Raw genomic sequence first — 26,249 nt, forward strand, 5'->3', positions numbered from 1 at the left:
GTTGACACCTCTAGGCTTCCATGGATTCTTCTGAGAATCAGCCAGGACAGACGGTCTACATGTACCTAAGTTCCGCATCCACCACGGGCTTATCTGTTGATGACTTAGGTAAGTCTTCACGATGAATACTTCCTGTCTTGCTAGCTCTTTACCTGTTGACGGAAGGCATATACGACTCACTCAACTGCCTGCTCCACCAAATACCCATGTAAACGACCATGTATCTCGTTCCTAGACTCGTATCTACAATGCTTGCCCCTCTATCACTGACATTCAATCTTCATCAACCAGGTACTCAAATCCCGACGGCGATATATCCGCAAAGCCCCCGCACCCCCACGTCCGTCCGCTACGGTTCTGCTACCAATGCCGCCTTGGCTTTGGCTTACCAACGCTGTTCAATCACCTCCGCCATCGAAGACTGGTGTCTGTCTCCCTTGGGCTCCATCCATTCCACTCCGCTCCGGGTGCCCCACCTGACGACGACGGGAGTGACTGTGAGGTGTGTGACCGATGGATGAGACGACAGGCTGGGGTTCATCCTCTCGCGCCGCGTAGTCAAATCTCATGGGTTTTCATCCCCCCTCATCTCATGCTAACCTAGCTACCTAGGTAATTTCTACTGCATCCTTCCGATCCCCATCCCTCCTTCCAACAACGGTTCTGTTTTACCTTAGCCGACATCCTTCGCCTCTGATCCGAGACCAGCATCAGAGTCCAATCTGACATTAGTGTCATTCTCGACACGCCGAGTCGCCGGCCTCATTCCATTGTTTCAATACTCATCCCGCAACCGTCGACTTGGGTCCTGCACGCCAACCAACGACGCCAGGCGAAGTGGGTTAAACTGCCCGCCCACAACCACCACCACCGCATTCTCTTCGTCTGTCTCTCACGCCCCTTTTGATTGCCCTCGACATCCTTAGTTATTGCCGACATTCGGGTCAGTCACAAGGCGTGCGCGCGCTTCATCTTGAGACAAGCACAGGACAGAACCAACCGGCTGGTTCCGGCCCGTTTTTCTAGAAGCCAGCCTGGTCCTCGTGGCCTCAACTGTCCTGTCCCTCTCTGAAGTGGAGAAATTTGACGACATTCCAACCGTCACCACCAGGCTCTCATCATCACCCGTTTCTCACGCTCCATCTACCTGGCCTGCCTACCTCAAACGACTTGGATTTTGTGTTACACCAGGGTATTTTCATTTCTTCAGGGTTTTATCCATCGATAGTGACAGGGCAGCGAGCACCTGCTCTTCTGGTTCCTCGACAAGATGCCCCGCCCTAGCTTCTCTCACAACCCTCTTTTGAGGGTCTCACGACCTGTCTCGGCTTGCTCCCGATGTAAGTTGCGGCTTCTGTCTACCTTGTGATGAAATTAAATGCTAATTCAATACACCGTCTAGGTCGCACTGCCAAAGTGAAGGTGAGATAGATACCTTCATGATTGAATCATTATCATTGCTAGTAGCCGAGGCTAATTCTGTTTAGTGTGATGGCAAGCTGCCTGCCTGTACAGCCTGTGAGAAGGCTGGCCGTGCGAGTGAATGTTCGGCAGCGAATGACCAATTTGCCAGGGGAAAAGAAAGAAGGTGAACGGCATCATCATCATACCGTTTCGTATCAGACCACTGACTCTAGTGTTTAGCTATGTGGCCGCACTCGAGTTACGGATTGAGAAACTCGAAAGAAGGCTTCAATATGCCAAGTCACGCAAGGCATCAGTTGCATTGCAGGATCCTGACACCGCTCTCAACAACCAGACAATGGATAGAAGGGATTCCCTGGCCGCCATTCGTGCTGCCGTATATCGCAAGGCGGCGCGGAAGAAGGAGAACTCTGATGTCAATTCGCTCGTATCAGACTTTGGTTTTCTGTGAGTGCTCAGCGTGTTGTCTTGCTTTGATGATATAAGGAATCTAATGCGTGTCGATAGCTCTGTTAATGCCACGACACGGGATTTTGAGCCTACATCGACAAATATGACATTTGCGAGACTGGTTTTGGCAGCCACCACGAATGATGCCCTTCCAGACTCACCGGAATCTCGGTTGCCCCCTAGACATATCGCCCAGGGAATTGTTCAGCATTATATTGAAAACGTCCATTCAGTGTATCCTTGCGTTGCCGAGATGTCCCTCCTGACGGCCATCGATGATCTTTACCAGCAAGATGATCGGGCGATCAGGGATTCCGACTGCTGGATGGTGTGGATGGTGCTCGCCATTGGTAGTGCCGTCCAAAGCCAACGATATCAAGACGAGCACTACCGCAACGGCGTCGAATACGTCACTCGAGCCATGAGCTATGCTGACGGCGCCCTCGCCCCTGGATATGTGACGCAGATCCAGTCTCTGCTTCTACTCACACAGTATGCGATGCTGGACCCTGCGCATTTTGACAGCTGGCACCTGATAGGGTTCACGGCACGGGCAATCGTCGACCTCGGCTTTCACCAAGACCCTCCCAAGTCTGCTGTCTCCGATAAAACCGCTCTTGATATGCGAAGGAGGATATTCTATTGCGTATATGCTCTTGATCGGTACGTTGGTCTTAAGTATCTGGAATTCTAGTCGATCGTGTTTCCTAACAGGTTTGTCTAGTTCCATCAGCATGGTTCACGCGCGGACATTCTCATTCACTGATGATACTATCAATGTCGCGTACCCTGCAGCAGCCCCACGAAGGTCGTCAAATTCAGGAGGCATTTTAGGGCAACCGGCCGCTGATCCTGCAAAGCTACTCTTCGAGCTTCGACGGGCCCAGTCCCAGTGGTACCAAGTGTTGTACCAGTCCGGATCTGTGCCCCTCCAGGATCCAATTTCGTATATATGGAGGGTGTGCCTTGACATGCGAGAGTGGCAAGAGGCTCTTCCAACCGACCTTCCCATTGATATCCGGCAGTTATTCGAGCAGGAGTTGAGATATAGCTATGTATACTGCATTGCTCCTTCGACCAGGGCGCCGCGTATCACCGACTACAATCGCATCCTCATATTTGAGCACTCGATGGCATATCTCGACAGCGTTCACCGGATTGCCCACCAGAATCAGAATACCGGATTCTACACATACCATGACGTGTTGAGAGTCTTTTTTATGGCCAATCAGTTCCTCGCGGTGTTGAGGGATGCCGAAGACATGCTCCTCTCGGGAGTGCCAGTACCGATACCGATACCACCACCGGGCGCGGCACCGCCGCCACCCCTACCAAGACGATTGCAGCCGCAGGGGCTCAATGGAGAGGACAATTTGGACCGCAGCCTGCGTTGTCTAGAAAAGGTTTCACAAACGTTGGACGCATACGCAGAGCGATGGGCGGATGCATCAACATGGCGGGAAAACTTTGCAAGGACATCTGAGGAGCTGATAGAGCGACTCAGGAGGCGAAGGGAGATGCGCGATGCGGCAAGGGAGCAACGTCAGATGCAATACCAGAGCGGAGGGACGCCACCGCAACACCAAGGCGGTTTACAGATGCAAAATCCACAGCAACCTAAGGAAATGCGGTGGGTGGGGGTCGATGTTGGGCACATGATGCGAGGAGGTCTTCCTCCACAATGAGACTTGGGATGGAATGACTGAAGGGTTTATATATGAATGAAAGGAAGGAAGGGAGGTGGTTGTCCTTGTTGTCTTGTGTTGAATCGGCCGTACATGAGAAGATTCCGGACACTTGATGTCTAATGTCGCCATTGTGACTTGAGTAGGGGCGAGAAGGCTAAGGGGTTCGGGGATGGTTTGGAGGAGGAAGTACACATGAGATGTAGGCTACCACGATTAGTATGGACCTATGCTAAACATCAATTTTTACAGTCTCAAGGCAGAGAGAAGGAAGGCAAGGAGCAATCAGGTAGGTGATGGACAAGGTTTAATGATGGGCGCATGGGGTGAGATTAGTGGTGATATCTTTGCTGGCGGGACAGCGAGGGCGCTGGGGTTGGAAGTGTTTTGCTGATAGGGGTAAGAACATAGCTGGAATCGAACCGGTAATTTTCAACATTTGCTCTTGTTGCGAGGACGGTAGGCAAAGAGAAGTGATGAAACCCGTGTACTAGGGAGCAGAAGACTCTTTGGATGACCGAGGTTAAGGCAGTGTGGATGAAAAAGGAGGCTGAAAGGCTTGGGGAGGAAGTGGACATGGATGGGCTCGAGACGAGTTTTGTTTTCCGAGTAAAAGGCCGAGTCCAAGAGATGGGAGGTTCCATGGCATGGATACTTAGGCTAAATGGAATGGGAAGGGAATGGATGTCTCGCTTTTGAGGAGAAGTTGTGTGTGTGTGTGTGTGTGTGTGTGTTGAGTCGGAGGATAGACTCGATCGATCAAGTGGAAGCTGGCTGTGCTCCAAGTGGAGAAGATGCAGCTTGATGGTGGTCAGGCGACATTTTCTGTGTCATTTCGATGTTGATATTGATATGAACGAGTCCAATCAGATGGGATAGCAGGCATTGATTGATGCGTATATAGGGCGTATGGTGACCGACCCCTGGCTGGTTCATGCTCTGCTCTGGCCGATAATGTCCGAGTGCATTCTCACTTCGGTGCGGAACCGAAGGAGAGAGGAAAAAAAGAAGCGGTCCTGTAAGCATCGAGTGAGTCGACGGGGACGGTCTGCCAGGGGCACATAGATAGATGCCCTGCAGCTAATGTGGGAGTCGGGTGAGGTGATGGGCAACGGGTTCTTGGCGGTGGACGGCGGTGGCTCGTGGCCGAGAAGGATCGACCTTGGCTGGCCGGGGTTCTCTCGGTGAGTGGTGTGTTCTCACCTTGCAGATTGCACGGGCGAGAAGGGACATCAGTTGACCGAAGGTAGGTGTAGGCATTTAGTTAGTCATTCTAGAGATTGAAGCTCGTGGTTGAACAGGATATGGTGATGGGTGATGGCATGGTCAGAGCGGGTTTCTTTGGTACAGCATCAACACAGTATGAGCATTATCTTTATCCTAGATAACCTTCTCCTGTGAATAGAATCCTCCGTCCAAACAAGTTAGGCCTCGCTTCCTTCTCCACGATATCATCTCGGTCGGTGATGGAGATGCGGGGAAGATAGGCCCAACGACCAGCTACTCCGCACGGCACCAGAGGGCGGAAATGGAAATCGTGGAGGGGAAGAGCGAAGCGGGTCTGGACTGTCCTTGGTCTGAGCCTTGACCACACGGAGAAATTCTCCCCGGATAGTTTTTCCACCAATGGGAACGACGATCTAGCGACGCGACGCAACCATCCCATCTGCCCATGAGCCCTTTCCCCCATTCCCCACACCCACTTCTAAAACGTCCCAAACTCCAAAGCCCAAAGCAAATCAACCAACCCCCAGCGTCTGTGGAGGTTTGAGAGGCTAGTCATTGGAATCGGGGGCGAGAGAGGCAATGGACACACCCAAAATCGACATAGCTCCCGAGCTGGTGGAGGAAAACGACAAGGGGGGTTGGCAGGGCTCACGGAACTCGGCACGGCACAGCAGATGAAGGGGACGTATCATGTTGAGTGCTCATCACGATGGAAACACCAAGAGATGTCGCCTTGGCCGTCTACAGCGCCCGTGGGGGGGAAGGGACTCAGAGCCAAAGAGTATACGGCTCCGCGTTGGGGGTTAGAGTCTCGGCTTTTGGTTCGCGGGGGTCCGGTCCCAAAGCTGAGGCTTGAGCTCTGGGAACTAATGAAGGAAAACCGAACCACAACTGAAGCAAACGTTCACGGGCCGACCAGAAACTAAGCGACTACTACTACTACTACTACTACTACAGTGCTACTGTATGTACGTGCCGGGTTCAAACTTTCAGGGAAGGCTAGCTACTGCAGCCTAAACATGGGCTTTTTTGGTCTCTCATACGTGATCTTCCCTTACTCTTGTCTTGACCTAGTCATGAGTCTCCTGTTCCTTTGTACCTGGTGGAGCAGGCTAACAGTCTCGACCTGGGGTCTGGGGTCCGGGGGAGGACTATCTCGAAAGATAAAAGATGACGGGAGAAGCCTTTTTCTTCTTCTTCTTTTCCTCTGATCTCTGTGCTCAACCATCATCTCTCCCTTCTCTCCCCCTTCCTGTCTTATACAAAGGGGTCCCTCTCTCTCTCTGCCTTGATCAACCACCAAGGGGTTCCTGTTCTTGTTCTTTACAATACACAATATCCCTTATACGAGTACATCACAAGCCGTCAAGATGGTCAGCAAGACAAGAACCTACAACTGGTTCATTGCCATGGTGGCGGCGTCCTGCATGACGCTCTACGGCTTTGACTCCAGTGTCTTTAACGTACGCAAAGCAAAACCCTTCCCTTCACCAAACATGACTCGCCTCTCGCCCCCAAGAACATCCATCGCTGACTCGTATCAAACATACAGGCTCTCCAAGCCTCTCAGCACTGGCTCGACTGGTTCAACCTCGATCTTGTAAGTCGGCTCCCCCTTGCCGGTCTCTTTCTTGGCATCTCGTGGCTGACCATGGATCTCCCACTCTCTAGAAGCGGGACAGCTACACTGTCGGCTTGATCAACACGTGCTACACCATCGGTGCTATCGTCAGCGGCTTCTTCATTGGTGGTCCCCTGGTATGTTCAACCTCCTACATACCCTTGTCCGCCTCCAACTTTTTTCCCCAAATGCAAGCCAAGACTGATACCCCCATCACAGGCCGATCTCTGCGGTCGAAGGGTTGGCATGGCTGTCGGATGTTTCGTCACCATCATTGCCGCCTTTATCCAGGCCTTTTCACCCAAGGGAAAGCTTGGCGTCTTCATTCTCGGCCGAGTCCTCATCGGCATGGGCCAGGGCACAGCTCTGAGTACGTAACCCCCCCTGGCTTTTCGACTTGAAGTTATACCCGTGCTAACCCCCGCTCAGCTGCCGGTCCCGTCTACATCGGCGAGGTGTCCCCCGCCAGCATTCGAGGCCAGGTCATGACCTTCTGGCAGCTCTTCTACTCTGTCGGTGCCTTCATCGCCTACTGGATCAACTATGCCTGCGGTCTCCACCGTGAGGAGCTCGGCGAGTGGGACTGGCGCATGGTGGTCATCTTCCAGATCATGGTCCCCATCATCGTCATCATCCTGCTGCCCTTCCAGCCCGAGTCCCCACGATGGCTCATCAAGAAGGGCAGAGTCGACGACGCCCGTGCCGCCCTGCGACGAATTCGTGATACCGAAGAGGAGGTTGAGGAGGAGGTTTTGGCTATCCTGGCTGCCGTCGAGTACGAGAAGGAGGCCATCAGCCCTGGATACGGTGCTCTGTTCAAGGATCCTTCCATCAGGAAGCGTCTCTACCTCGCCTTTGTCCTCAACGTCGGCCAGCAGCTCACTGGTCAGGGAACGCTCAACACCTACTCGACTTCCATCTACAAGCAGGTCTGGACCTCTTCCGAGAAGATGTAAGTTTTTCCTCCTGTGCTTCTCAAGTATAGTGCTGACTCTTGGGCTGTAGCAACCTCATCAACGCTCTCTGGGCTACCATGGGCATTCTATTCACCCTCAACGCCGTCTGGACTGCTGATCGCTTCGGTCGTCGCTGGCTTTTCATGGTTGGAGCTGCTGGTATGGCCGTCTGCATGCTCATCGTCCCTGTCATCGGTCTTGCCACTCCTACTCCCAAGTCTGAGCCAACTGCAATTGGTATCGTCGTGATGCTCTACCTCTTCATGTAAGCTCATACATCCCCATCTGAACCAACACACCTAACAAAACTTCTACAGCTTCTTCTACAAGCCATCTTGGGGCGCCGGTGTCTGGATGTGGACCAGCGAAGTCTTCTCAGCCAACGTCCGAACCCAGGCCGTCGGAATGGCCTCGCAGTGCCAAAACGTCGCCAACACCATCTTCCAGCAGTTCTTCCCCACCTTCCTCGCCAAGACGGGCCTCAAGTGCCTCTTCTTCTTCTTCGGCGTCAACATCCTCCTCGGCATTTTTGTCTTCTTCTTCGTCCCCGAGACAAAGGGAATCGCCCTCGAGAACATGGACGCCATCTTTGGCGGAGCCGACCATACCGAGAAGGGTGCCCAGATGATTGGCGTCGAGGTTACTCCTGCCGTGGAGCTCAAGGATGGGGCTGAGATTCAGCAGGCTGAGAGGAAGCGCGAGGATGTTTGAGGGAGGGGTTCTTTGAGGAGAGGTCTCTCTGGTAGACTTGCTTATGAGTCATGATGAGACGGGCAGTTGTTTTTATACAATGTTCTTGATGTAGATACCAAGATGGAGTCAATACATGGGTATACCCCTGAAATGTTTACGCGTGTTGCTAAAGGCTCCGAGTGATTTGACGAGATTTCGAGAACAGCTCGATGAGCTAAGTTGGAAGTATTCGACCCTTGAAGTCGCAGTGGATGATAGTCAATGAATTTACGATATAAAAAAAAGAAAAAGAAAAAGCCCATCACATAGAATCTATTTTAGTGATCAACACAGCTCTCCAGATGGATGACACCAGCAACACCCTTGACCCCTAAGAGGCTACAATATGGGTACTCTGATGTGTTCAACAGAATAAACTCTGCAGACAATTCAAAGGCCTTCATGTTTTCGATTTGTTGTGTAGTATCTCTAATGAGACTATTGCAAAAGTCAGATTCAGGGGTAGAAGTCACTTGGCAAAGGCAGGCAGATTTAGTAGATAACGACAGATTGTATTTGCAAAAGAAAAAAGTATAATACTTGAAAATCAAAAAGGATGTAAAGCTATGTACAGGAAGAAGAAAAACATTCAACAAATCATCTCTCTTTCAGCATCGTTTATTCACGACCACCCCTTTTCTCATTCTCAACCCCTACTCATCCACCTCTTTATCGCAACCTCTTTTCAGAGACAAGGCTCTCCTTTTTGATCTAGTAGCACTGGGAGTAGTAATCGTTGATCTTGTTGCACTTGTAGGGAGACACGCAGGCGGTGGGGCCGCTGTAGTTGATGCCGCCGCACTGGCCGTACTGGGGGACGGTGCCGACGGGCTCCTCGGGCTCCTCAGGCTCCTCGGGGTCGGGGTTGCTGCCGCCGGTGCCGGTGTAGGTGCTGCCGATGGGACCGAACTTGATGTTGGAGAAGCTGACGCCGGAGTTGGGGACCTCCTTCTCGAGGGTGTCGGGGTCGCCAGAGTCCTCAGGGCAAGAACCGCGAGCAGAGCCGGGAGTCTTGGAGCCCTTGGGGTAGGTGGAGTCGAGCCAGAGCATGTTGGCGTAGTGCTAGAATGCCATGTTAGTGTATTGTCCGAGACTCAGGGGTTAGATACTCACGTCGTGCCACAAGCTCATGACGAGAACCATGGGCTTGGCGAGGGCGTCGCTCATTCCGCTCCAGCCACCCTTCTTGTTGAAGTCATCGGGGTCGTTGAAGGCAACCTTCTGAGCCTTGCAGAAGCTGTCGGTGACGCTGCTGCCAGGGTTGTTGGCAATCTCAGACTGGGGGTTGCCAATGACCTTGCCGTTCTGAACATAGAGACGCTTGATCTCAGAAAGCTTGCCGTCGCTGCCCTTGATGAACTGGGTCACGACAGTCACCTTCTTGGTGGTATCAACGTTGAAGCCGGAGCCGGGGCCGTAGAAGGTCTTGTTGCCCTGGCGGTAAGGGTTGAAATCGCAACCATCGGGATCGCAAGTTCCAGCATAGCGGGTAGCCGAGTAGGTGCCACCGCAGGCATCGCCCTCGCAGGACTGCTGGGTGAGGCTCTTGCAGGGATGGGGAGTGTAGGCAGTGGAGATCTTGTTGGCCTCCCAGATATCCATCTCAGGGCAGCAGGTGCCGTACTTGCCAACACCGGCGTTCTTGTCGCTGTCGGAGGGCTTCCACTCGTCGGAGTTGGCCTTGGATACTTGTCAGTAACTACCCCTGAAGGCTGAGAACTCGAGATACTTACAACTCCGTTGATGAACTTGACATCGCGAGGGCACTGGGCATCGCAGTAGCCAGTTCCATACTTGGCACCAGCCTTGTTGGTGCTGAAGCGGCTCTTGCCACCATCCTTGTCCATGGAGACGAAGTAGAGGGCGCCGTTCAGGCCGCAACCAATGTTGTTGACATCGACATCAAAGGTGAACTCGTTGCCCAGGAGGTCGAACATCTGGTAGTTGTTCTCATCCTCCATGAGATAGAGACGGCTTCCGACATTGGTGCTGTAGGGTCCGACAGTCACGAACTTGAGGTTGAGCTGGTTGCCGCTCGAGGTGACACCGTAGGTGCCAGAGTAGTCGGCACCATCGAGACAGCACTTGTCAGCGCAGGTCTTTCCATCGGGGCAGAGAGTCTTGTCCCAGGTGTTGCCGGTGTAGCAGTTGGTGCTGCTGGAGGTGCTATGGGTCCATCGCCAGTTGGCATCAACCACGACAGATCCGCGGACGTTGCTGCAGCCGCTGGATGTGCACTTGGCCCAGGTCAAGGCAGGCTTGTTTTCGGTGTTGAGGGTGCAGGCCTGCTGGGCACGGGCGGTTGCCAGCAGAGCCGAGGCGGTGGCGAGAACGCGGTACATTGTGAATCGAGGTTGTCTCCTTTGTTTGAATGAATGATGAGGTTGTTGAGATGAGGCTGATGAGGAATATCTGAGATGGGAGGTCCAACACCTTATATAGTCGTTTGCTCGTCCATAGAGAGGCGGCAATACACAGTGAACAAGCCCATAGTCGTTAGTCCCTACCTCATCGTGAGCATGTTGAGTATGGAGTCGTGGCTATGGAAGCCGTGATGCCGATAGAGAGCTCCAGCTTCACTCCCCAGACCAAGACCGGGTTTCGGGCCGCCTCTTCCCTCCAGGGCACTGCCTTGCCGCCATCGCCACTAGCCCATCCGAGCTCCTCAGTTGATGAGCTGAGAGAATAGGCGCACCAAGACCAGAGAGCCATCACCCAGAGACATCGTGACATCCAAGTGGTGTAGGTGGGTACGCTCTAGAGCTTCTGGTCTCCTAGCTCATCTCCGCTTACGTCCAGAATGGTAAAGATGAGATGATTTCCCACAAGAGACCATGGACAACCACCGCATCGGTCCGCCTTTCCAGGATGAGGTCGACCTGTAGCCTCCGAAGAGGCTGCACTCGCTTTGCCTCCTCATTGGAGGAGCTCCCCAGGTTGCGCCCAGGACAACCATGTGCGAGTGGCTAGGGACGCCTCGAGGGAGACGTTCTTCTCCGGAGGCTCGAAAGCGGCTGTCATTGTTTCCCCATTCTCGGGCCGTCGCTTCCATCGAGCGTCTGCCGTGAGCTAACGGAGCGTGGACCTGAGGCCAAGGACGGATCATCCGGTGATCGGATCCCCCCCCCCCTGGAAAGGTAACTGAGCGGGAGAGCTTCACCCCGCAATCTTATTCAGACAGTCGCCTCCCAGTAAAGCAAGCCATTTAGCCGTGTGTGTCGACAAGGGAAGCCGTCCCATGACTGGTCGAAGGATTCTCGAGCATCAAGGCTGAGGTGTTGTAGGCTGGAAAGGCGCTTGCCACGGGCGAAGGGCCTTCGTACGGGTCGCCTTTGCCCGAGTATCCGACCAAAGCCGTGAGTGAAGTCGAGGAAACTGCAATTTTAGCCCAAGAGCGAGCAGTCAAGTCCGAGGAGTCTCGTGGTATAGGCGAGATGACGGAGAAGATTGCCCTTTGCACACATGGGGGATTCGTGAACTGAAAATTGGGCATCCCAGAAACCAGTGAGGCCACTCGATATTCTTTCAAGTACGTACTTGTTCGTACGAGGTTGTCCTATGTTGGCATCAATAGTAGCCTCGACATGTCTCTCATCAGAGCCTTGTTGGAGAGGAAGTGTCTCTCGGCGCTTAAGCCCTCCTGTGTTTCGTTCTCCATAAACGCAGACTCAATATTGGTGCTTCAACTGCATACAGCTGAAATCTCGTATTGCCCTTTCTCGACAATAGGGTTCGAGACGAACACGCGTGAAGTCGTCGAGTGAGACGGGACGGGTCGACGGGACTTTCGGGAATGCAGCCGTCGGTTTCCACTCGCCTTCTAGCTAGTTTGACGCTCACGATGATGAGGATGTGCGACCATCGTCACATTGAGGCTATCGTACGTTGCTCATGTGCCATCTTGTCTATCCCAGACCGACACTCGAGTCAGGTGGCAGAAGTTGCGGAGCCGTGGACCCCTAACTAGACAAGGTAATAAGGTTGGAGAGCTTCCCGATCCAGATCCAGCATTTTGCGGGTTTTCCATGAGAGGTCGTACATACATGGGTCTGGAGTCACCACGTTGCCTTGTGAGGAGGGAGGGACTTGGGTAGGGGTCTCGGCGAATCTATGTCCGGCAGGCACCTTGGCGATGGGAGGTCGCATGTGATGGCCAGGTCGCAGTAACTAATTAGCACCAAATGAATGGCGTTTATGCTTCAAGCGTTGAATGGCTGGTCGGTCCGGGGGACTTGTGAATTAGCTTTGGTAGGATTTGCGGTAGCATTTCGAGCGAGGTCTTGATGTTTCATGGTTCGAGATTAAGTCAAACCCTGATCCTTCGCCATCGAGAAGGCTCGTCGAAGCAAGAGAGGGCCCTTTCAGCCTTGTCCTACCGAGGCAAAGACAAGGCAGATGCGTTCCCTCAGCCACTCGGCCACCGCAGGCCGAAAGGTGGCCCTGAACCCTGGACGCTGGCTCGGGTCGAACCGCCCTATGGCAGTCGCCAAGCCGGCCGGTACTCCAGACCGGAGGTAATGACCGCACGTGGAGGAGGTGGCCGAGATGTGACAGTGATGTGACTTCCCAAAGGAGCATGCGGGGTGCTCGAGTGGCCGTGGTGAGTGGTGGACGGATTCGATCGTGGAAGGGGTTCCTCCGGATTGTCCCAATACGGACAGCTCTCTTGGTGTGATGGGATGGATGGTTCGACAGGCGAGGCAGCAAGGGATAAGCGGCTAGGGTAGCATACAGCAATGCCCATTCTCGGGCTCCGGAAGGCCGTTCAATGCCGGCGTTTCAGGGCCATGATGGAGGTTGATGGTGTCGTGATTGGGTAGATCTTGGTCTGGAGGTCAAAGTCAGGTGGCACACGTGACGACCAAATGTCGTGGCCATCACCTGCATCTTCCAGGCATGGATGCTTCAACCGGCCCCTTAATCAAGCATCATGCATATCATGTCACCTCTTTCTGGATGGAAGCCACTTTATTGCTCCTTCGAGGATCAACCTTGGCAAGGCAACCTCCCTCCGAGGACACAACCGTAACGTAACCATGCTGGGTATGCTATGCTGCCACAGCGTCCATCCATACCATCAGGCTTCGGCTCAAAACACCCCTTTTGCACTAATATATTCTACAAAGGTGGTACTGGTACTGCACAATACTCTACACCTCGCCTTCATCCATCCATCCTGGCTGGCTGGCTGGCTGGCTGGCACATCCCCGTTTCCACAATTACCAACGTCAAAAACCGTCCACTGAGGAATCCGTATCCTCCCGAGACGCCGTAAAACATCCCTGAGTCCCAAAGCCACCGCCCCAAAGCTTTTGCTCGCAAAAACAAGACTCCCGAAATGTGACTGATAGGATAGATATATGCAATGCCCCCTTGTGCCCTCGAGCTAGCTCGCTCACTGAACACGCACCGGTTGCCAGCGTAGGTGAGTAATAGACGGCGTTCGGCTTCGGCTAAGCTGTCTGTTACTCTTGCTTGGCGACCATGAACTTTCACTCGCCCGAGCTTCAGGGGCTGCTCTTCTTTCTTGCTGCTTTCCATCTGTAGGTTCCTAAACAATACGAGGGGCTTGGATATGAAGATTCTTGCACTGGCGAGGAAGCCTCTGATCTCGCTCATAGAGATATCCACAGTTGGCACACAGGGTCTAGAAACCGTCAGTAACAAGTCAACAAATCCTTGAGGAGCTGCACCTACCCTTGGGCCTGCAGGGCCGTCTCGCACTGCCCAGACGCTGGTGCCCCATATCTGGCAATGGCAGCATCTCCACTGGAGTCTCTCTTGGTCTGTCAGAGCTCCGCCGCCTCCATATCCTCCCACGTCTGGAGTTCCTCGCCCTCCTGGTGTCCCTCCTCGGCCCAGCGGACTCAGACTTCGGAATCTCCGCTTCTTCTTGGACCGCTCACCTCGTCCCATCCGCTCCTCCTCAACCTCCATCGGGGCGCCAAACGGCGTGCCGCCCAACATGCCTGTCGTAGAGCTAAACCGTGCCGTCTCCCGACGTAACCGACGGACTTGACGCTCTCGGTCGCCCTCTCGCTTCTCAATCTCTTCATTGCTCAGGAACTCTACCTTGGGTTCCCAGTCGTCTCCTAGGTGGTCGGGATCATATCTCCAACCAGCCTCCACGCCGTGGGCCGCATCATTTGGCAGTTCTTGCTGTAGTCCACCCCATCCGGCCACAAGTCCGCCCGCCTCGCAGGCCTCCTTCTTTAGTCGCAGAACAGCCTCATAGATAGCATGTGTCATGGCTGGAATCCACTCTCCGGTAAGTCCTAGGTCAGCGCACGTCACCTTGGCAAACGCCTCAGCAGTGCCTGGTGGGTGCAGCAGAGACCATTCAAACTTGTCTGTGTACAACATTGAAGCCAGATTAAGGTTCAAGTTGATGATGCATCGATATGTATCGTCAGGGTTGTAGTCATCAGAATCGGGGAGAATGGGAGTCGCCTCAGCTGTCACGTCTGGGGCCTGTGTCTGAGATGGAGTGGGTGCGCCTCCTGTCTGCGCAGGTGTGTCTGGTCGAGGGGTGCCTCGGATCGCAGAAGCGGGAGAATCGTCCCGAGACTTGAGAGCGAAGCTTGGTCTTGGAGTCAATCCACTGGCTGTCGGTTGCGGAAGAGAAGGGGCCGGCTGCTCCGCGTGGAACAGCGGGTGGAGGGCAACACCCGCATACTCCTCGAGCTGTGTTCGAATCTGTTTGCTGATCTCGGCGATGGCGTTTTGCCTGTGAGGAAGGTCGAGATCCTGCACCAGAGTTTGAGCAAACTGGTCGGTCGAGATCAGTGTCTCGTGGAGATTCCAGCAGAAAATATCTCGCAGCTTGTAGGGCACCGTCATCTCCTGCTGTCGATACTGAGGGAGGGAGATGTCGACCGTGTTGGGGTTCGGTGTTGGAAATGGAGGCGGGGGGACGAAGGCCGGAACATCCAGGTCGATCCGGATCGGAATCAGTGTGAGCGGCAATGTAGCCTGCACCGCATTCTGCTGATCACTCCGAGCCAGACGATGCTTGGCCATCCAATCGCGCCAAATGCCCTGGACGTCGACGGGCTGCTTGGTGTCCTTGCCTGCCTTCTCGGCGAGGTCTTGCCTGCTGACCGAGTCCTCCTTGCGCAAGCTTCTCAAGCCGGTGGGTCGTCTTCGGGTGTCGTCGCTATCCTCATCCAGGTCGTCGTACCCATCTTCGGCGTAGTTGATGATGGTAGTGCCTCGCTTGGTCGTTCTTGAGACAGGGCCAGAGGGCGCGCTCGGCAGTACGGGGGTGAGGAGGGAGTTGTTGTAGCCGCGCAATCGCGGCGCGTAGCTCGACAAGAACGCCTGAGGCTTTGATCGTTCCATTGTGTGCGTTAGGAAACCTCGAGGGTCATCCTATGCTGGACCAGTAAAGGGAGCTATGCCGACGCGCGAGGACTTGTCTCTCGCTTTTGCTCCAGTGCGCCGGAACGCGAAAAGGACCACCAAGGTGCCGGAGCCTGTGCGAAAGTGATGCAAAGTTCACAGTCGTGGAATGGGAGGGGACGTGGTGACTTTGGCGTGTCTGTTGTGATGGCTTCAACGCTCGATGCTTGATGGAGTCGCGAACTGGGGGCCTTTTTCTCAATCGCGTCGCTCACTGTCTGCCACAAATTCGGCGTTTCCCTTGGAAAGCACTGACCACCTGGGTATAGTATTATGTAAGCGTGGTTGATAGCCTACCCTAGACCTTCACCTCGAAGCCTTGTTTTCTCTTGGCAACTATGAAGTTGGGATGAATCGTTGATACTGGCTTGATCTGTAATATTATTCCATTTTAATTTCCATGCGTAATTCCTTCCTACTCTTGATAGGTTACTGATAACCCCGTGCATGCTTGATGATAATCCAACTGACAGTTACGAAGTATGTACATGAATGAACCCCTGACTTCCCAAAAACCGTTACAGCGATCCACACGTTGAGATTTAACCGTTGCGCAACACATTCGTGTATTACATCTCGACCCAACTAGTTTCCGGGGGCCCACGACTAATCGCTAGTCGCTGCTCCGAACGGTGTCTGCCCAATTCTTGCGGTCGTCAGTGGTGACACCTCGTCGACAGGGTAGACTCACATATTTCCTTCTGGGTAGAAACGGCAAACGTCGAATACTCTGCATGGTTCAGACACGCTGTATGCTCTCGCGCAAGCGATGTGAGTTGTTGATGACCACATGCACTGGGCTGTGGTTGTTAGCTTCAAACACAATTTGTCAAAGCGAATGACCACTTACACCAATGAAGCCAAGGCTCCTTTCCATCGCTGATGGGCTGTCCCGTGTAAAGCCTCTCTTGCGAAAGCCAAGCCTTGACGGCATTCTGAAGAGGCGTGTCGTGGACGGCATCGCACTGGGTGGCTGTCTGCTGAAAGATATTTTCACCTTGCAAGGGGCGGAGCTCAGGAGGTGCGTGACTGAAGGGTTGCGCTCCGGCTCCCATCTGGTTTGCCCAATACTGTGCGTAGGCTGCGAGATCCGGGCTCTATCCTAGAGGGTTGATGCCTTTGGCTTGACGGGCTTGGTTGATTGCGTTGATGGCAAGGACGAGGTCATCGTTTGCGGAAACAAGGGTGGCAAAGAGGAAGAGGGCCAAGGAGGTAAGAGTAGGAATAAGCTTCATCATGATAATTATAGGAGTTTTCTATAGAGGAGCGAAGGGGTGATAATCAGATACTAGTCAATAGGAAGATATGATGGTAGAATTTCTGCAAAGGTTGGGAGTTGAAGATGTTGAAGGGAAGGGATCACAAATTCTCTGGGACTTCGAAAGTGATGGTTTTAAGAGAAGCATTACGAGGAAAGAGCGTCCTTCCTCCCAGTACTTGTAATTGCTTAACTTGGTAGCAACCGTTTATTCAAAGCAAGTCCACACATGGGCCGAGTCCTGCCATGTGGGCTTGATGATATCCACGGCAGGCACATAATTCAGGAGGATAGTATTGGAATCAACGCCTCTACTTATTTTTTCATCCATATTTCCAGACATTTATCGGCCTCGTCTGTCTATATGTGACTCGAGTGCAGTCAAAATGTTCAAGTTGACCGTGTAAGTGCGCCAACTGCCGTGATTCGTCAAGATTCCATGATGAACCTTACTAAGTACCCGGACCCACGAATGACGTCTCGCGGCAAGCAACCCCGGATGTTAAAACATTTCTCGATCCCTCAACTCCAACTTGACCATCACCACTTACATCCACCAAAAAAAAAACCCCACCTTGCACCCTCACCCTCACGACGAAAAAAATGGCCTCTCGCTCAACACCAATCGTTTCCTCGATCCTGCGCCAGCTCCGCTCGCAACCCCAGCGCATCATCCGCGCTCGCCCCGCCGCAGTTTTCCAACCCTTGATCGCCTCCCGCGCGGCGCATTCGATCCCCCGCCCGCCGACGCAAAAGTACGCGCAGCCCAATCGCGAGCAGTCACAACCCGGAGAGGAGCCCACGAGCGAGGGCGAGCGACCAGAAATTAAGCCATCGTACTATCAGCTGTCGTTCACCTGCGTGCCTTGCGGCCATCGCTCCCACCACAACGTCTCTAAGCAGGGCTACCACTACGGCTCTACGCTTATTACCTGCCCCGGATGCCGAAACCGTCACGTCATCAGCGATCATTTGAATATCTTTGGCGACCGCAAGATAACCGTCGAGGATCTCATGCGGGAAAAGGGACAGCTCGTCAAGAGGGGAAGCTTGGGCGAGGACGGCGATATCGAGTTCTGGCCAGAGGAATCTCTTGCTCAGTCTGAAGAGGGAACTGGAAAGACCGAGACTTCATAAATCGCCATATGGATTTCAAAATGTACGAATAAAGATAAAAGAGCACCATGTTGTATGATAGAGTAGAGGGCATTGGGTGGCGTTGGTAGGATACCCTTCTCATAGACAAAACATATTGATAAAGATTCGCCTTGATGGCGTTGTATATTTTCCCAATCTCATCTACAGTGAACTTTTATATATCCACAAGCAAACGCCTTGAAATAGGTGCTATCTAATGCCGAAAACTCCCAAAACGCCACTTGATGCTCGACCACAGCTTCTTTACCACCCCTTGTACGACTGCCTCATCACCTTTTGCTCCTTGGATCGCGTCTTCTTCCGCTCCCTGTTCTTCTCAAACTTCTTCCGCTTGTCCCGTCCATACTTCTCGGGGTGTGCGAGCGCCTCGATCTTCCTCTTGCTCGACCGTTGCTCTCTCTTGGCCCTTACTTCCTCCCTGATCGCCAGCAGCTGCTTCGTGTACTCGGCCGTTCCAAACTTCTTCTGCAGGGCATCCATGAGAATCTGCGCTCTGGTCTTTAGGCCTTCGTGCTTTGTCTTGAAGAGCTCGTCGTTGGAGAATGGCGGCGCAATCGACGGGTCGGTGAGGTTGTGTAGGGGCACCAGAATGGTCTTGAGAGATGGCTGCAGGCGATCTAAAGGAGACCTGCGGCAAACAGTCTCAAGAACCTCCATGGCAGCAACCTTGGGCGTGATGGCAACGGCTCTGGGAGGAATCTCCCTTCGGATGATATGAGAAAGCTTCCAGAACAGATGCTGGAGATCCGTCTTTAGTTGCTTCTCCTCAACTTCATCAGCGTCCTCCTGCTCCTCTACCTGTTCCTCACTTTCACTTTCTTCCTCTTCTTCAACTGGAGGTCGCACGGGCAGGCGAGGAGCCAGGAAAACGAGAACCTGAACAGCCTCTGCTCCCAGTTTCTCATCCACATCACGAGTCGCCACAACACCAAGTGCTTGCCTGACAAGGTCCTTTACCTTTGCTAGATCAAGTTTAAGTCCATAGCTGCCTTCCACTGACTCGCCAATAGGGGTGCTGCCAGCCTTCTGTGCGAAATCAGCCAAGAAGGAGCTGACCAGCCCAACGGACGCCACCTTGACAGGTGTGTCAGGATGAGAGAGACACTTGGCGGTGTTCGCCCACATGTCCTCACTATTGCTTGCCAGAATCTTGTCGGGGAACACGGTCATAGAGGCTCGGACAACTCCAAGCGCAGCCTCCAGAAGCTCTCCGTCAACCTCACGGATATCCTCAGCTTCAATAACGCCGTTGACCTTGGAAATGACAAGCTTGAAGTCCTTCTTGTTCTTCGAGGCGTTTTCATGGGCTTCAAGGTAGTAGCCAAAGACTTGAAGGGCAAGCTTGATAACTGCCTCATTCCCATCCTTGTCGAGCCACGAACGCAACAGACCCAAGAAGGTCTGCGTCCTCTCCTTGTCAGCCTTGCGGAAGATCTCCTTTAGCAGCTCACCCGCTGCAAGTCGACACTTCTCGCTGTCGTCGTTGGCAAGGACAAAGAAGAGCGGGAGGAAGCAAGTGGCGGCAACTTCTTGGACGAAGTCATCAGAAGACTTCATGAGCAACAGGTGGACAATCTCCATGACAGACAAACGACCACCTTCTCGGTCGTACTTGAGATTGGCGACGATAAAGTTTAGCTGCTTGGCCCAACGGGCCTTCTTCTGGGGGTATTCTCGAATGAACTGGAAGAAGGCGCCTCTTGCCAGATCACGAGTATCCTTGTCGTCGTTGGTGATCATGACTGTTCCGACATAGTCCATCGTGTCGTAGATGGCCGCGGTTTCAATATGTCGGTCCAGAACCGATCGCAAAAAGTTGAACGTGACGTGACGATACAGGGGCTCGGTCAGATCATCCTTCAGTTTGGCAAGCAGCATGTCGATTGCCGCGTCCTTGACTGGTACATCTCGACGGTCTCGAAGGACAACGGCCAGCATCTTGAGCGCTGCTTGAGACAGATCAGTCGTGGTGGAGACCGCCATCGAGATGCTTTTTGTTGCTTCCTTGACGGCAACCTTGTAGAGCTTATCGGCCTGGTCATCAGGGAACGGCACCTTGACGATGACAGCCAATAGTCTAAAGGCTGAGATCTTCACCTCATCCTCTCCGCCCACAAAGGCATCACCCAGAATAGGGACAAAGCCAGAGATGTTGGCAGCATTTCTCAAGCTGTCGTGCTTCTTCAAGATGGCCCGAAGAATATCGACGGCGAAGCGAATGAGCTTGTAGGTGTTTTTGGTTGTCCTACCTCGCTCGCCGCTCTTCTTGGCACCCTTCTGGACCAAGTACTTCTTGACCCTCGGGTCGATCTTCTCTTCAACTTCGGGCTTCTGTGAGTTGTAGACGTCTTGAATGACCTCGTAGCAGAAGATGAGAGTGTCACGGCTTTCGGCAGCTGGGTTTTGAAGGAGGCCGGCAGTAATACGCGTCATGAGAGCATCAATCTTGCGAATCATCTTGAGGTCAACCTTTTGCATCAGGAGGGCCCGCAGAGGCCTCACGAGATCAATGAGATTGCTGATGGACGCATTCTTGGCAATCAGCTCCATCGAGTCCTGGCTCTTGCTGCTCTTGATCTCCTTTGTCTGGCTGGTGTATCCTTCGGCATCCTTCTCCTGTCCGATCACGCCGAAAATGTCGTCCATGATAACCATCACGATGGTTGGAAGGCAGTAGTCCAAATCACCAGGAGAGTAGCCAGGGATGACTGCAACCAAGATCGAGTGCATCGTGTACGAGAGCACATGAAGCTGATATCCTCTGGTGAGAGCGCCTCGAAGTTCCCTGAGAATGAAGCCAAAGAACGAGGGGCCAAGGTTGACAGCGATCTTGACAAGGGTATCTCGAGCCATGTCTCGAGCCTCCACAGATTTACTTCGAAGAATGTGGCTGATATCTGTCAAGACACCTGCCAACTTCTGGTCCATTTGCTCCGCAGGTAAGAGTTTCAGGAGCCTGATAATGACCACACCAACAGGGACACGGTAACTGACCTCCGACTCATCCTTCAGATGAAGATGCTTGATGAGCGTAGGCAGGAATGTGTTTTCCACCTCGGCATGCAGCTTCTCTGACTTTGGAATCGTGAGAGGAAGCCTTGTGCTGGTGGATGACGAGGCATCGACTTGGTCCACTTCCATGCGTTCCTCTGGAACCTCTTCAGATGCAGCAATGAGGGCATCAGAAAACTTGCCCAGGAGGCGGATTGTCTGCTTCTGAAGATCGGGCTTTGACTCAACGTAGCCGATGTACCTCTGGAAGGTAGTACGGTAATGCTTCCAGTGCAGAGACTTTGCCAGGTTACCAATAGTATTGGTCGCCTGTGCACCGAGTCCATGGTCATCGCTCCCATCAGTACGACCGAAGATGAAATGCTCCAGAAGTGGGATGAAGAACTGAGCAAGATTCTGGCTACCCATCTCCTTCTGGTTGTTGGCAGCCTCCAGAATGTGAAGAGCCTCCAACTGCCTCGCGGTCGCGGGACTCAAAATGTTGAAGAAGAAGGTTGGCTCTGCAGACTCCTCTGTCCTGTCATTCAGCAAGGCGCTGAGGTCAGCAATGGGCTCCCACTCGGGCATTGTCATGATGAGGTGTCCCATGACTCGGAGATACTCTCGTCGAGCGGTGTCGGAGGGTTCACGGGCTCCGACATAGAGAGCAGGGAGGATGACGTCTCGTAGGTAAGTGCTGAACTTCTCCTTTGAAGCATCAACTGTGCAAGCAGCCACATCTCGGATGAATCGTCGAAGGCCATCGGCCGAGTTTGATGAGAGAATTCCAAACTCTTCGTCGTCTCGGATATGGAAAATCAGGTTGTGAAGCAGAGGAAGCCACTGCTTCGGAGTGAGAGGAACCTCTCGGTCACCTGAAATGGCACTGAAGGCGGCCAGACGCTTGTCGTAATCTGGTTCCTCGATCCGACCCTCTTTGAACGAATTGAGGGCTTCGCAAAGGCCAGCAACTTCCACCAGATCATTGTCTTTTCCAGCGAGAGCCAGCAACGCCCTTGACAGGGACTGTCGGTTCTCTTGATCCTTGAAATAGCTGAAGAGGGATGAAACAGTGTCGTACACGTCGTCAAGGAGTGATCGGTCCTCAACGGCATTGGAACGTGTGACGTATTGTTCGACAATGAGAAGGATTCTGCCCTTGAGCTTGGGACTGACTCGTCGTGGGGGCTGGTTCAAGAGGAAGATGGAAATCTTGATCACAGACTGAATGTCTCGGGGATCCTGAACAACCGGTGCCAAAGACAAGATGGTCTCCACAGAAGCTTCCAACAGGTCATTGCTGAGGCCGGACATGTCCAGAGCCTTTGTGATCTGGGCTAGGATCGCTGCGGCATTCGTGTCAAGGAGCTCTGCCTTGATAACCTCGTTGTACTCTGACTCTTGAGCTGGCGCGTTGGCAAGCTTCACCAGGTTGCGAATGATGGCTAGCACGTGAATCTTGACCTCGTCTTTGCCCTTGGTTGAGAGGGTCTCAATGACCTTGGGAAGAACTCCATCTGGAAGAACCTTTTCGTGTGGCGCGAGGAAGAGAGCAACACGAGGAAGAACTGACCAGGTCGAGAAGAGCTGCAGCATCCCCGACACTCCTTGAGTCGTCTCGACAGGTAGATTGTCAAGTCTTGGAACAACAACTTCTTCAATGATGATCTCATGATACGGCGCCCACTGGAAAGATTGAGCGTTTTGGAAGAGCGCATTCAGACATTTCAAGCCAGTCGAACGGATCACTCTGAGCAGAGAATGTGTGCTGGCCTTTTCCTCCTCCTCCTCGTCAGGGGGGTTTTCCGGATCCGCGCCATGTCCGCTGAGTTGTCGACAGGCGAAAACAAGACAGTAAAGAACAGCATTGAGGAGGGTTTCGACATAGGGCGTTGCGTTGTTTCCAAGCTCAGAGATGACGGAGGAAATCATGTTGAGGAAACCCATTTGTTTTCGAACAGGGAGCAAGGGCTCGTTGAATATCTTCTTGGATGCGCCGACGACCTTGACACCCTTCAGCTTTCCGGTGGCGATGTCCAAAAAGCTACCCATATCCTCAACGCTGAGATTTCGTAGAACAGCAAGCCTGGTTGCGTGTAGTCCGTGGCGACCACTAGCCGCGCCCTTCTTGGAGATGGTTCGACCATAGAGCAATCGAAGGAGGACAGGCATCAACTCGGATCGGTGTTCCGCCTTAATGGCACTGTCGTCCTGAAGGAAGACAGTAAGTTCGTTCTTGAACCGAGCTTCATCAAGGAGGAACTCAAGGTTTTCTTGGTAGGTCTTGATAGCCTCCTGCTTCCACGCAAGGATAGCCTTCAGAGTAACCTTCTGAACTTCAACATCACCATTCTCCATCAGCTGAAGAAGTGCAGCATAGACTTCTTCGTGCTGGTATAGGACTCGAGGGTTGATGAACTGTGAAAAGACGCTAACTATGGCTTTGCGATCCGCGAGAGACCAGGTGGCGCCTTCAGAGGTATCTTGCTCATCAGCTGAGTCAGGGGTTCGGTCGTCGTCGGCCGCCCATGCGAGAAAGTGAGGAACAAGGTGACGAGATCTTCTCTCTGCGATAGCAGGGATTGCGTTGAACACTTTGAGCGCGCGTGATCTAGAGTTGCCAGCCGCAACCTCTGCTGTCCGCTGCTTCTCATCGAAACTCTGCAGCATCAAGTCATCTGGGCGGTCAATGGCCTCTTCCACCTCATCTGCAACTTCCCCAAGCCGGCGCACTGCGGTGCATTCAAAGTCTGAAACAAAGGTCCGACCTGAAGACTGGGTTTCTGGCTGTGAAGGACCCCAGCGAGCCGAAGGAACCTTGAGCCAACGGAACGCAACCTCGCAGATCGCTTCCTCTCCAGCCTTGGTCTGGGCGATTTGCTTCATTGTCTCCACGGAATCGTCCCAGACGGGCGAGAGCTTGACTGTCAGCATACCGAAAAGGAAAGACGGAACTGCCTGCTGCAGCCACGACTTGTCCTCAAATGAAGCGTAACTCTGGCCCAGCTTGCGAAGGTGCATAGCAATTGTTCTTGTGTGTGCGAGGCTCAGTGGAGTCTGCTCAACTTCGATCATAGTGTCAATGGTGCTGAGGGCATCTGTGATTGGGTTGAGTGTCTTGAGTAGTTCCAAAGATGCCAGGCGAATTTCATGAGACGGAGAGCTAAGATTGTCAATCAATGACTTGATGACTGGATCTTCTTCGCTTGTCGAACTCTCACTGCTTGTGCTGCTTTGTCTCTCGGTTGTCTCTTTGCTTCGAAGAATCTCCTCATAAGCAAGATAGGCGTGGAGGAAGCCAATAGACTGTGCGAAGCGTGGTACGGCAGCTCGCAACAAGGGGCTCAAGGCAATGTCGACAGATCCAGCAGCCTTGCTCATACGAAGGTATGCATGGAATCCTTGACCAACAATAAAGTGTACCTCATCAGATGCAAGAGATGAGGAAGGTCGCAGAGCCAACTTGAGTTTTCGGAGTAGAAGCTCGGCGATGCGAGCGTTTGTGGATGGATGAACCGTGGTCAACTCCAGAATTCGGAGTAGAGCAGAGTACTTTGGCAGACACCTATCCCTCCAGACCTGAGGATCCTTGTTGTAGGGTCCCCTCTCAGGGAAAGGCGAGATTTCCAAGCGCTCAAACTTGGAAACGATCTGATCCTGCCAGGCTTGCGGCATCCTGCAGCTGTCCTTTTCGCCCGCGGGCGGAAAAGCACGGTTCTCGATCATCTTGGGCAACAAGACACATAACATGTCCTCATTAGGGCCTTCAGACCAGTGGTTGGCAATAAACCTGACACAGTTAGTCCTGAGATTCGACATGGAAGCAGGGAAACTTACTTCTGGAAATCATTCCGGAACAAACTTCCAAAACGTTGAGCATCCAGCTCGCAAAAGTATGAGCAGAAAGGAATGAACCATTTCATGAACGGCTCCCGGCTCAGAGATTGAGTAAGAGAAACAATATGGGGTATTAAAGCGTCAATCGGCGCGTGATGCCATACAATGGCGATGTTGACAATAACAGACTTCCACACAACACTCTCGGCATCCTTTGGCACTTCGAGCGCCGCTTTGGTAACATTCGACAACATCTCGACAAAGTTGCGGATAAGAGGAGACCAGTCGGTCAGTCGATATCCCTTTCGAACGCCAGCCAGAGTGCCGTAGATCCTGAGTAGAGGGGTTGATTGCCACTGGTGATCAGCCGCGGAAACACGCTCCATGTTTGCCCGAATCGACTGATGAACTCCCTCAGCGAAGTCTCCAAAAGTGTCGACAGTCGCATGGTGAATCACGCTGGTGAGAACACCACAAACGACATCGGTCCAGATAGTCTCCTCTGCGAGGGAGCGCTCCTCCTCAGGAATAGCATCGACCAAAGCGGCAAAAATCGTTGGACCAGTCGAGTGAATAATGTTGTCAGTACCCTTGATGGCCTCGGCGAACATGGTCATCAATCCGTCCTTGTAGAGGGTAAACTGTCGGTCAGACTTGATGCTGATGAGATCGTCCCGCGCACATTCAACCAGGCGCTTGAGAGCTGTTTCGCGGTGCGACGGCGCGGCGGCCTTCTTTACCAGGAAGCTCAGGGCTTCAGCGGCGAATCGGGCGATATGGGGAGGATGTCGCGACTTTCCGAGTAGAGGTGCCATGACTTTGAATGTCGGTCGCAGGTCCGGGACGAGCAACTTGGAGAGGTACTTGAACAAAAAGGCGAGGGAGCCAAATGTCCACTCGATAACCTCGACAGGCTGAGGTTTGGCGGCGATTGCCACCATCAAATCCAAACTCCTTCCATAATGTTTCTCGAATCGAACTCCCAGGTCGTGTGCAAATGCTGTAAGGAGATCCAGAAGAGGCTCCAGAGCTTCCTTATCCTGGCCTGCGATAAAATCGGCCAAAAGGTCCATTATCCGCTGCTCGAAGTGCAGGAGCTGAGGAAGGCTCTCGCACAGCGGATACACCTTTGTCTTGAAGGCGGAGAAGGGCTTCGAGACATTGAGCTCTCCCCATTTCTGCAGCCCGGTCTGGAAGTACGACGTGGATGTCGAAAGGTCTTCGGTCTCGAGGTCATGGCGTCGAACTTTTCGCAACGGCTGCAGGGAACTGAACTTGGAGATCTTGGTGCTGAAAGACTCCCATCGATGATTCTTCTGATGCGGTGTTAGATTCTTGTTCTTTCGCACCTTGGCGATGCGCCCGGACGAGTTGGACGGCATCTTGGCGGTGTTGCACGCCGAAAAAAGAGATTTGTAGAGTGCGATTAGAGGTCCAAGTCTCGCTGCGAGAAGAGCTTCACCGCGAAGCGTCTCCCCGCCAAAATTTCCTAACTTTTTTTAACGGTA

The 26,249-nt window shown here is 53.1% G+C and overlaps 6 protein-coding genes across 6 annotated transcripts; 3 read left to right on the forward strand and 3 right to left on the reverse strand.

The window, feature by feature from the left end:
• Positions 1-1,270: 1,270 nt before the first annotated feature.
• NECHADRAFT_57399 (uncharacterized protein) lies at positions 1,271-3,894 on the forward strand (the record flags this gene model as incomplete). The annotated part of the gene is made up of 6 exons (XM_003053513.1): positions 1,271-1,340; positions 1,403-1,422; positions 1,488-1,588; positions 1,645-1,872; positions 1,933-2,538; positions 2,600-3,894. 6 exons carry the CDS (start codon positions 1,271-1,273, stop codon positions 3,558-3,560), a joined length of 1,986 nt encoding a protein of 661 aa, XP_003053559.1. The 3' UTR covers positions 3,561-3,894.
• Positions 3,895-6,157: 2,263 nt separating this feature from the next.
• On the forward strand, positions 6,158-8,075 carry NECHADRAFT_30640 (uncharacterized protein; the record flags this gene model as incomplete). Its single annotated transcript, XM_003053514.1, has 7 exons — positions 6,158-6,250; positions 6,340-6,387; positions 6,459-6,545; positions 6,628-6,778; positions 6,838-7,360; positions 7,414-7,629; positions 7,682-8,075. The coding sequence occupies 7 exons, from the start codon at positions 6,158-6,160 to the stop codon at positions 8,073-8,075; spliced, it is 1,512 nt and encodes a 503-aa protein (XP_003053560.1).
• A 732-nt stretch (positions 8,076-8,807) lies between these two features.
• On the reverse strand, positions 8,808-10,438 carry NECHADRAFT_98804 (glycoside hydrolase family 7; the record flags this gene model as incomplete). Its single annotated transcript, XM_003054231.1, has 3 exons — positions 8,808-9,158; positions 9,210-9,776; positions 9,830-10,438. 3 exons carry the CDS (start codon positions 10,436-10,438, stop codon positions 8,808-8,810), a joined length of 1,527 nt encoding a protein of 508 aa, XP_003054277.1.
• Positions 10,439-13,647: 3,209 nt separating this feature from the next.
• NECHADRAFT_31004 (uncharacterized protein) lies at positions 13,648-15,437 on the reverse strand (the record flags this gene model as incomplete). The annotated part of the gene is made up of 2 exons (XM_003054232.1): positions 13,648-13,743; positions 13,794-15,437. The coding sequence occupies 2 exons, from the start codon at positions 15,435-15,437 to the stop codon at positions 13,648-13,650; spliced, it is 1,740 nt and encodes a 579-aa protein (XP_003054278.1).
• Positions 15,438-17,292: 1,855 nt separating this feature from the next.
• NECHADRAFT_102372 (uncharacterized protein) lies at positions 17,293-18,035 on the forward strand. The gene has a single exon (XM_003053515.1). It carries the CDS (start codon positions 17,359-17,361, stop codon positions 17,890-17,892), a length of 534 nt encoding a protein of 177 aa, XP_003053561.1. The 5' UTR covers positions 17,293-17,358; the 3' UTR covers positions 17,893-18,035.
• Positions 18,036-18,156: 121 nt separating this feature from the next.
• Positions 18,157-26,123, reverse strand: NECHADRAFT_31042 (uncharacterized protein; the record flags this gene model as incomplete). Its single annotated transcript, XM_003054233.1, has 2 exons — positions 18,157-24,694; positions 24,742-26,123. The coding sequence occupies 2 exons, from the start codon at positions 26,121-26,123 to the stop codon at positions 18,157-18,159; spliced, it is 7,920 nt and encodes a 2,639-aa protein (XP_003054279.1).
• Positions 26,124-26,249: the final 126 nt, after the last annotated feature.

This window comes from Fusarium vanettenii, assembly GCF_000151355.1.
Source record: "Fusarium vanettenii 77-13-4 chromosome 1 genomic scaffold NECHAsca_1_chr1_3_0, whole genome shotgun sequence".
Taxonomy (NCBI): domain Eukaryota; kingdom Fungi; phylum Ascomycota; class Sordariomycetes; order Hypocreales; family Nectriaceae; genus Fusarium; species Fusarium vanettenii.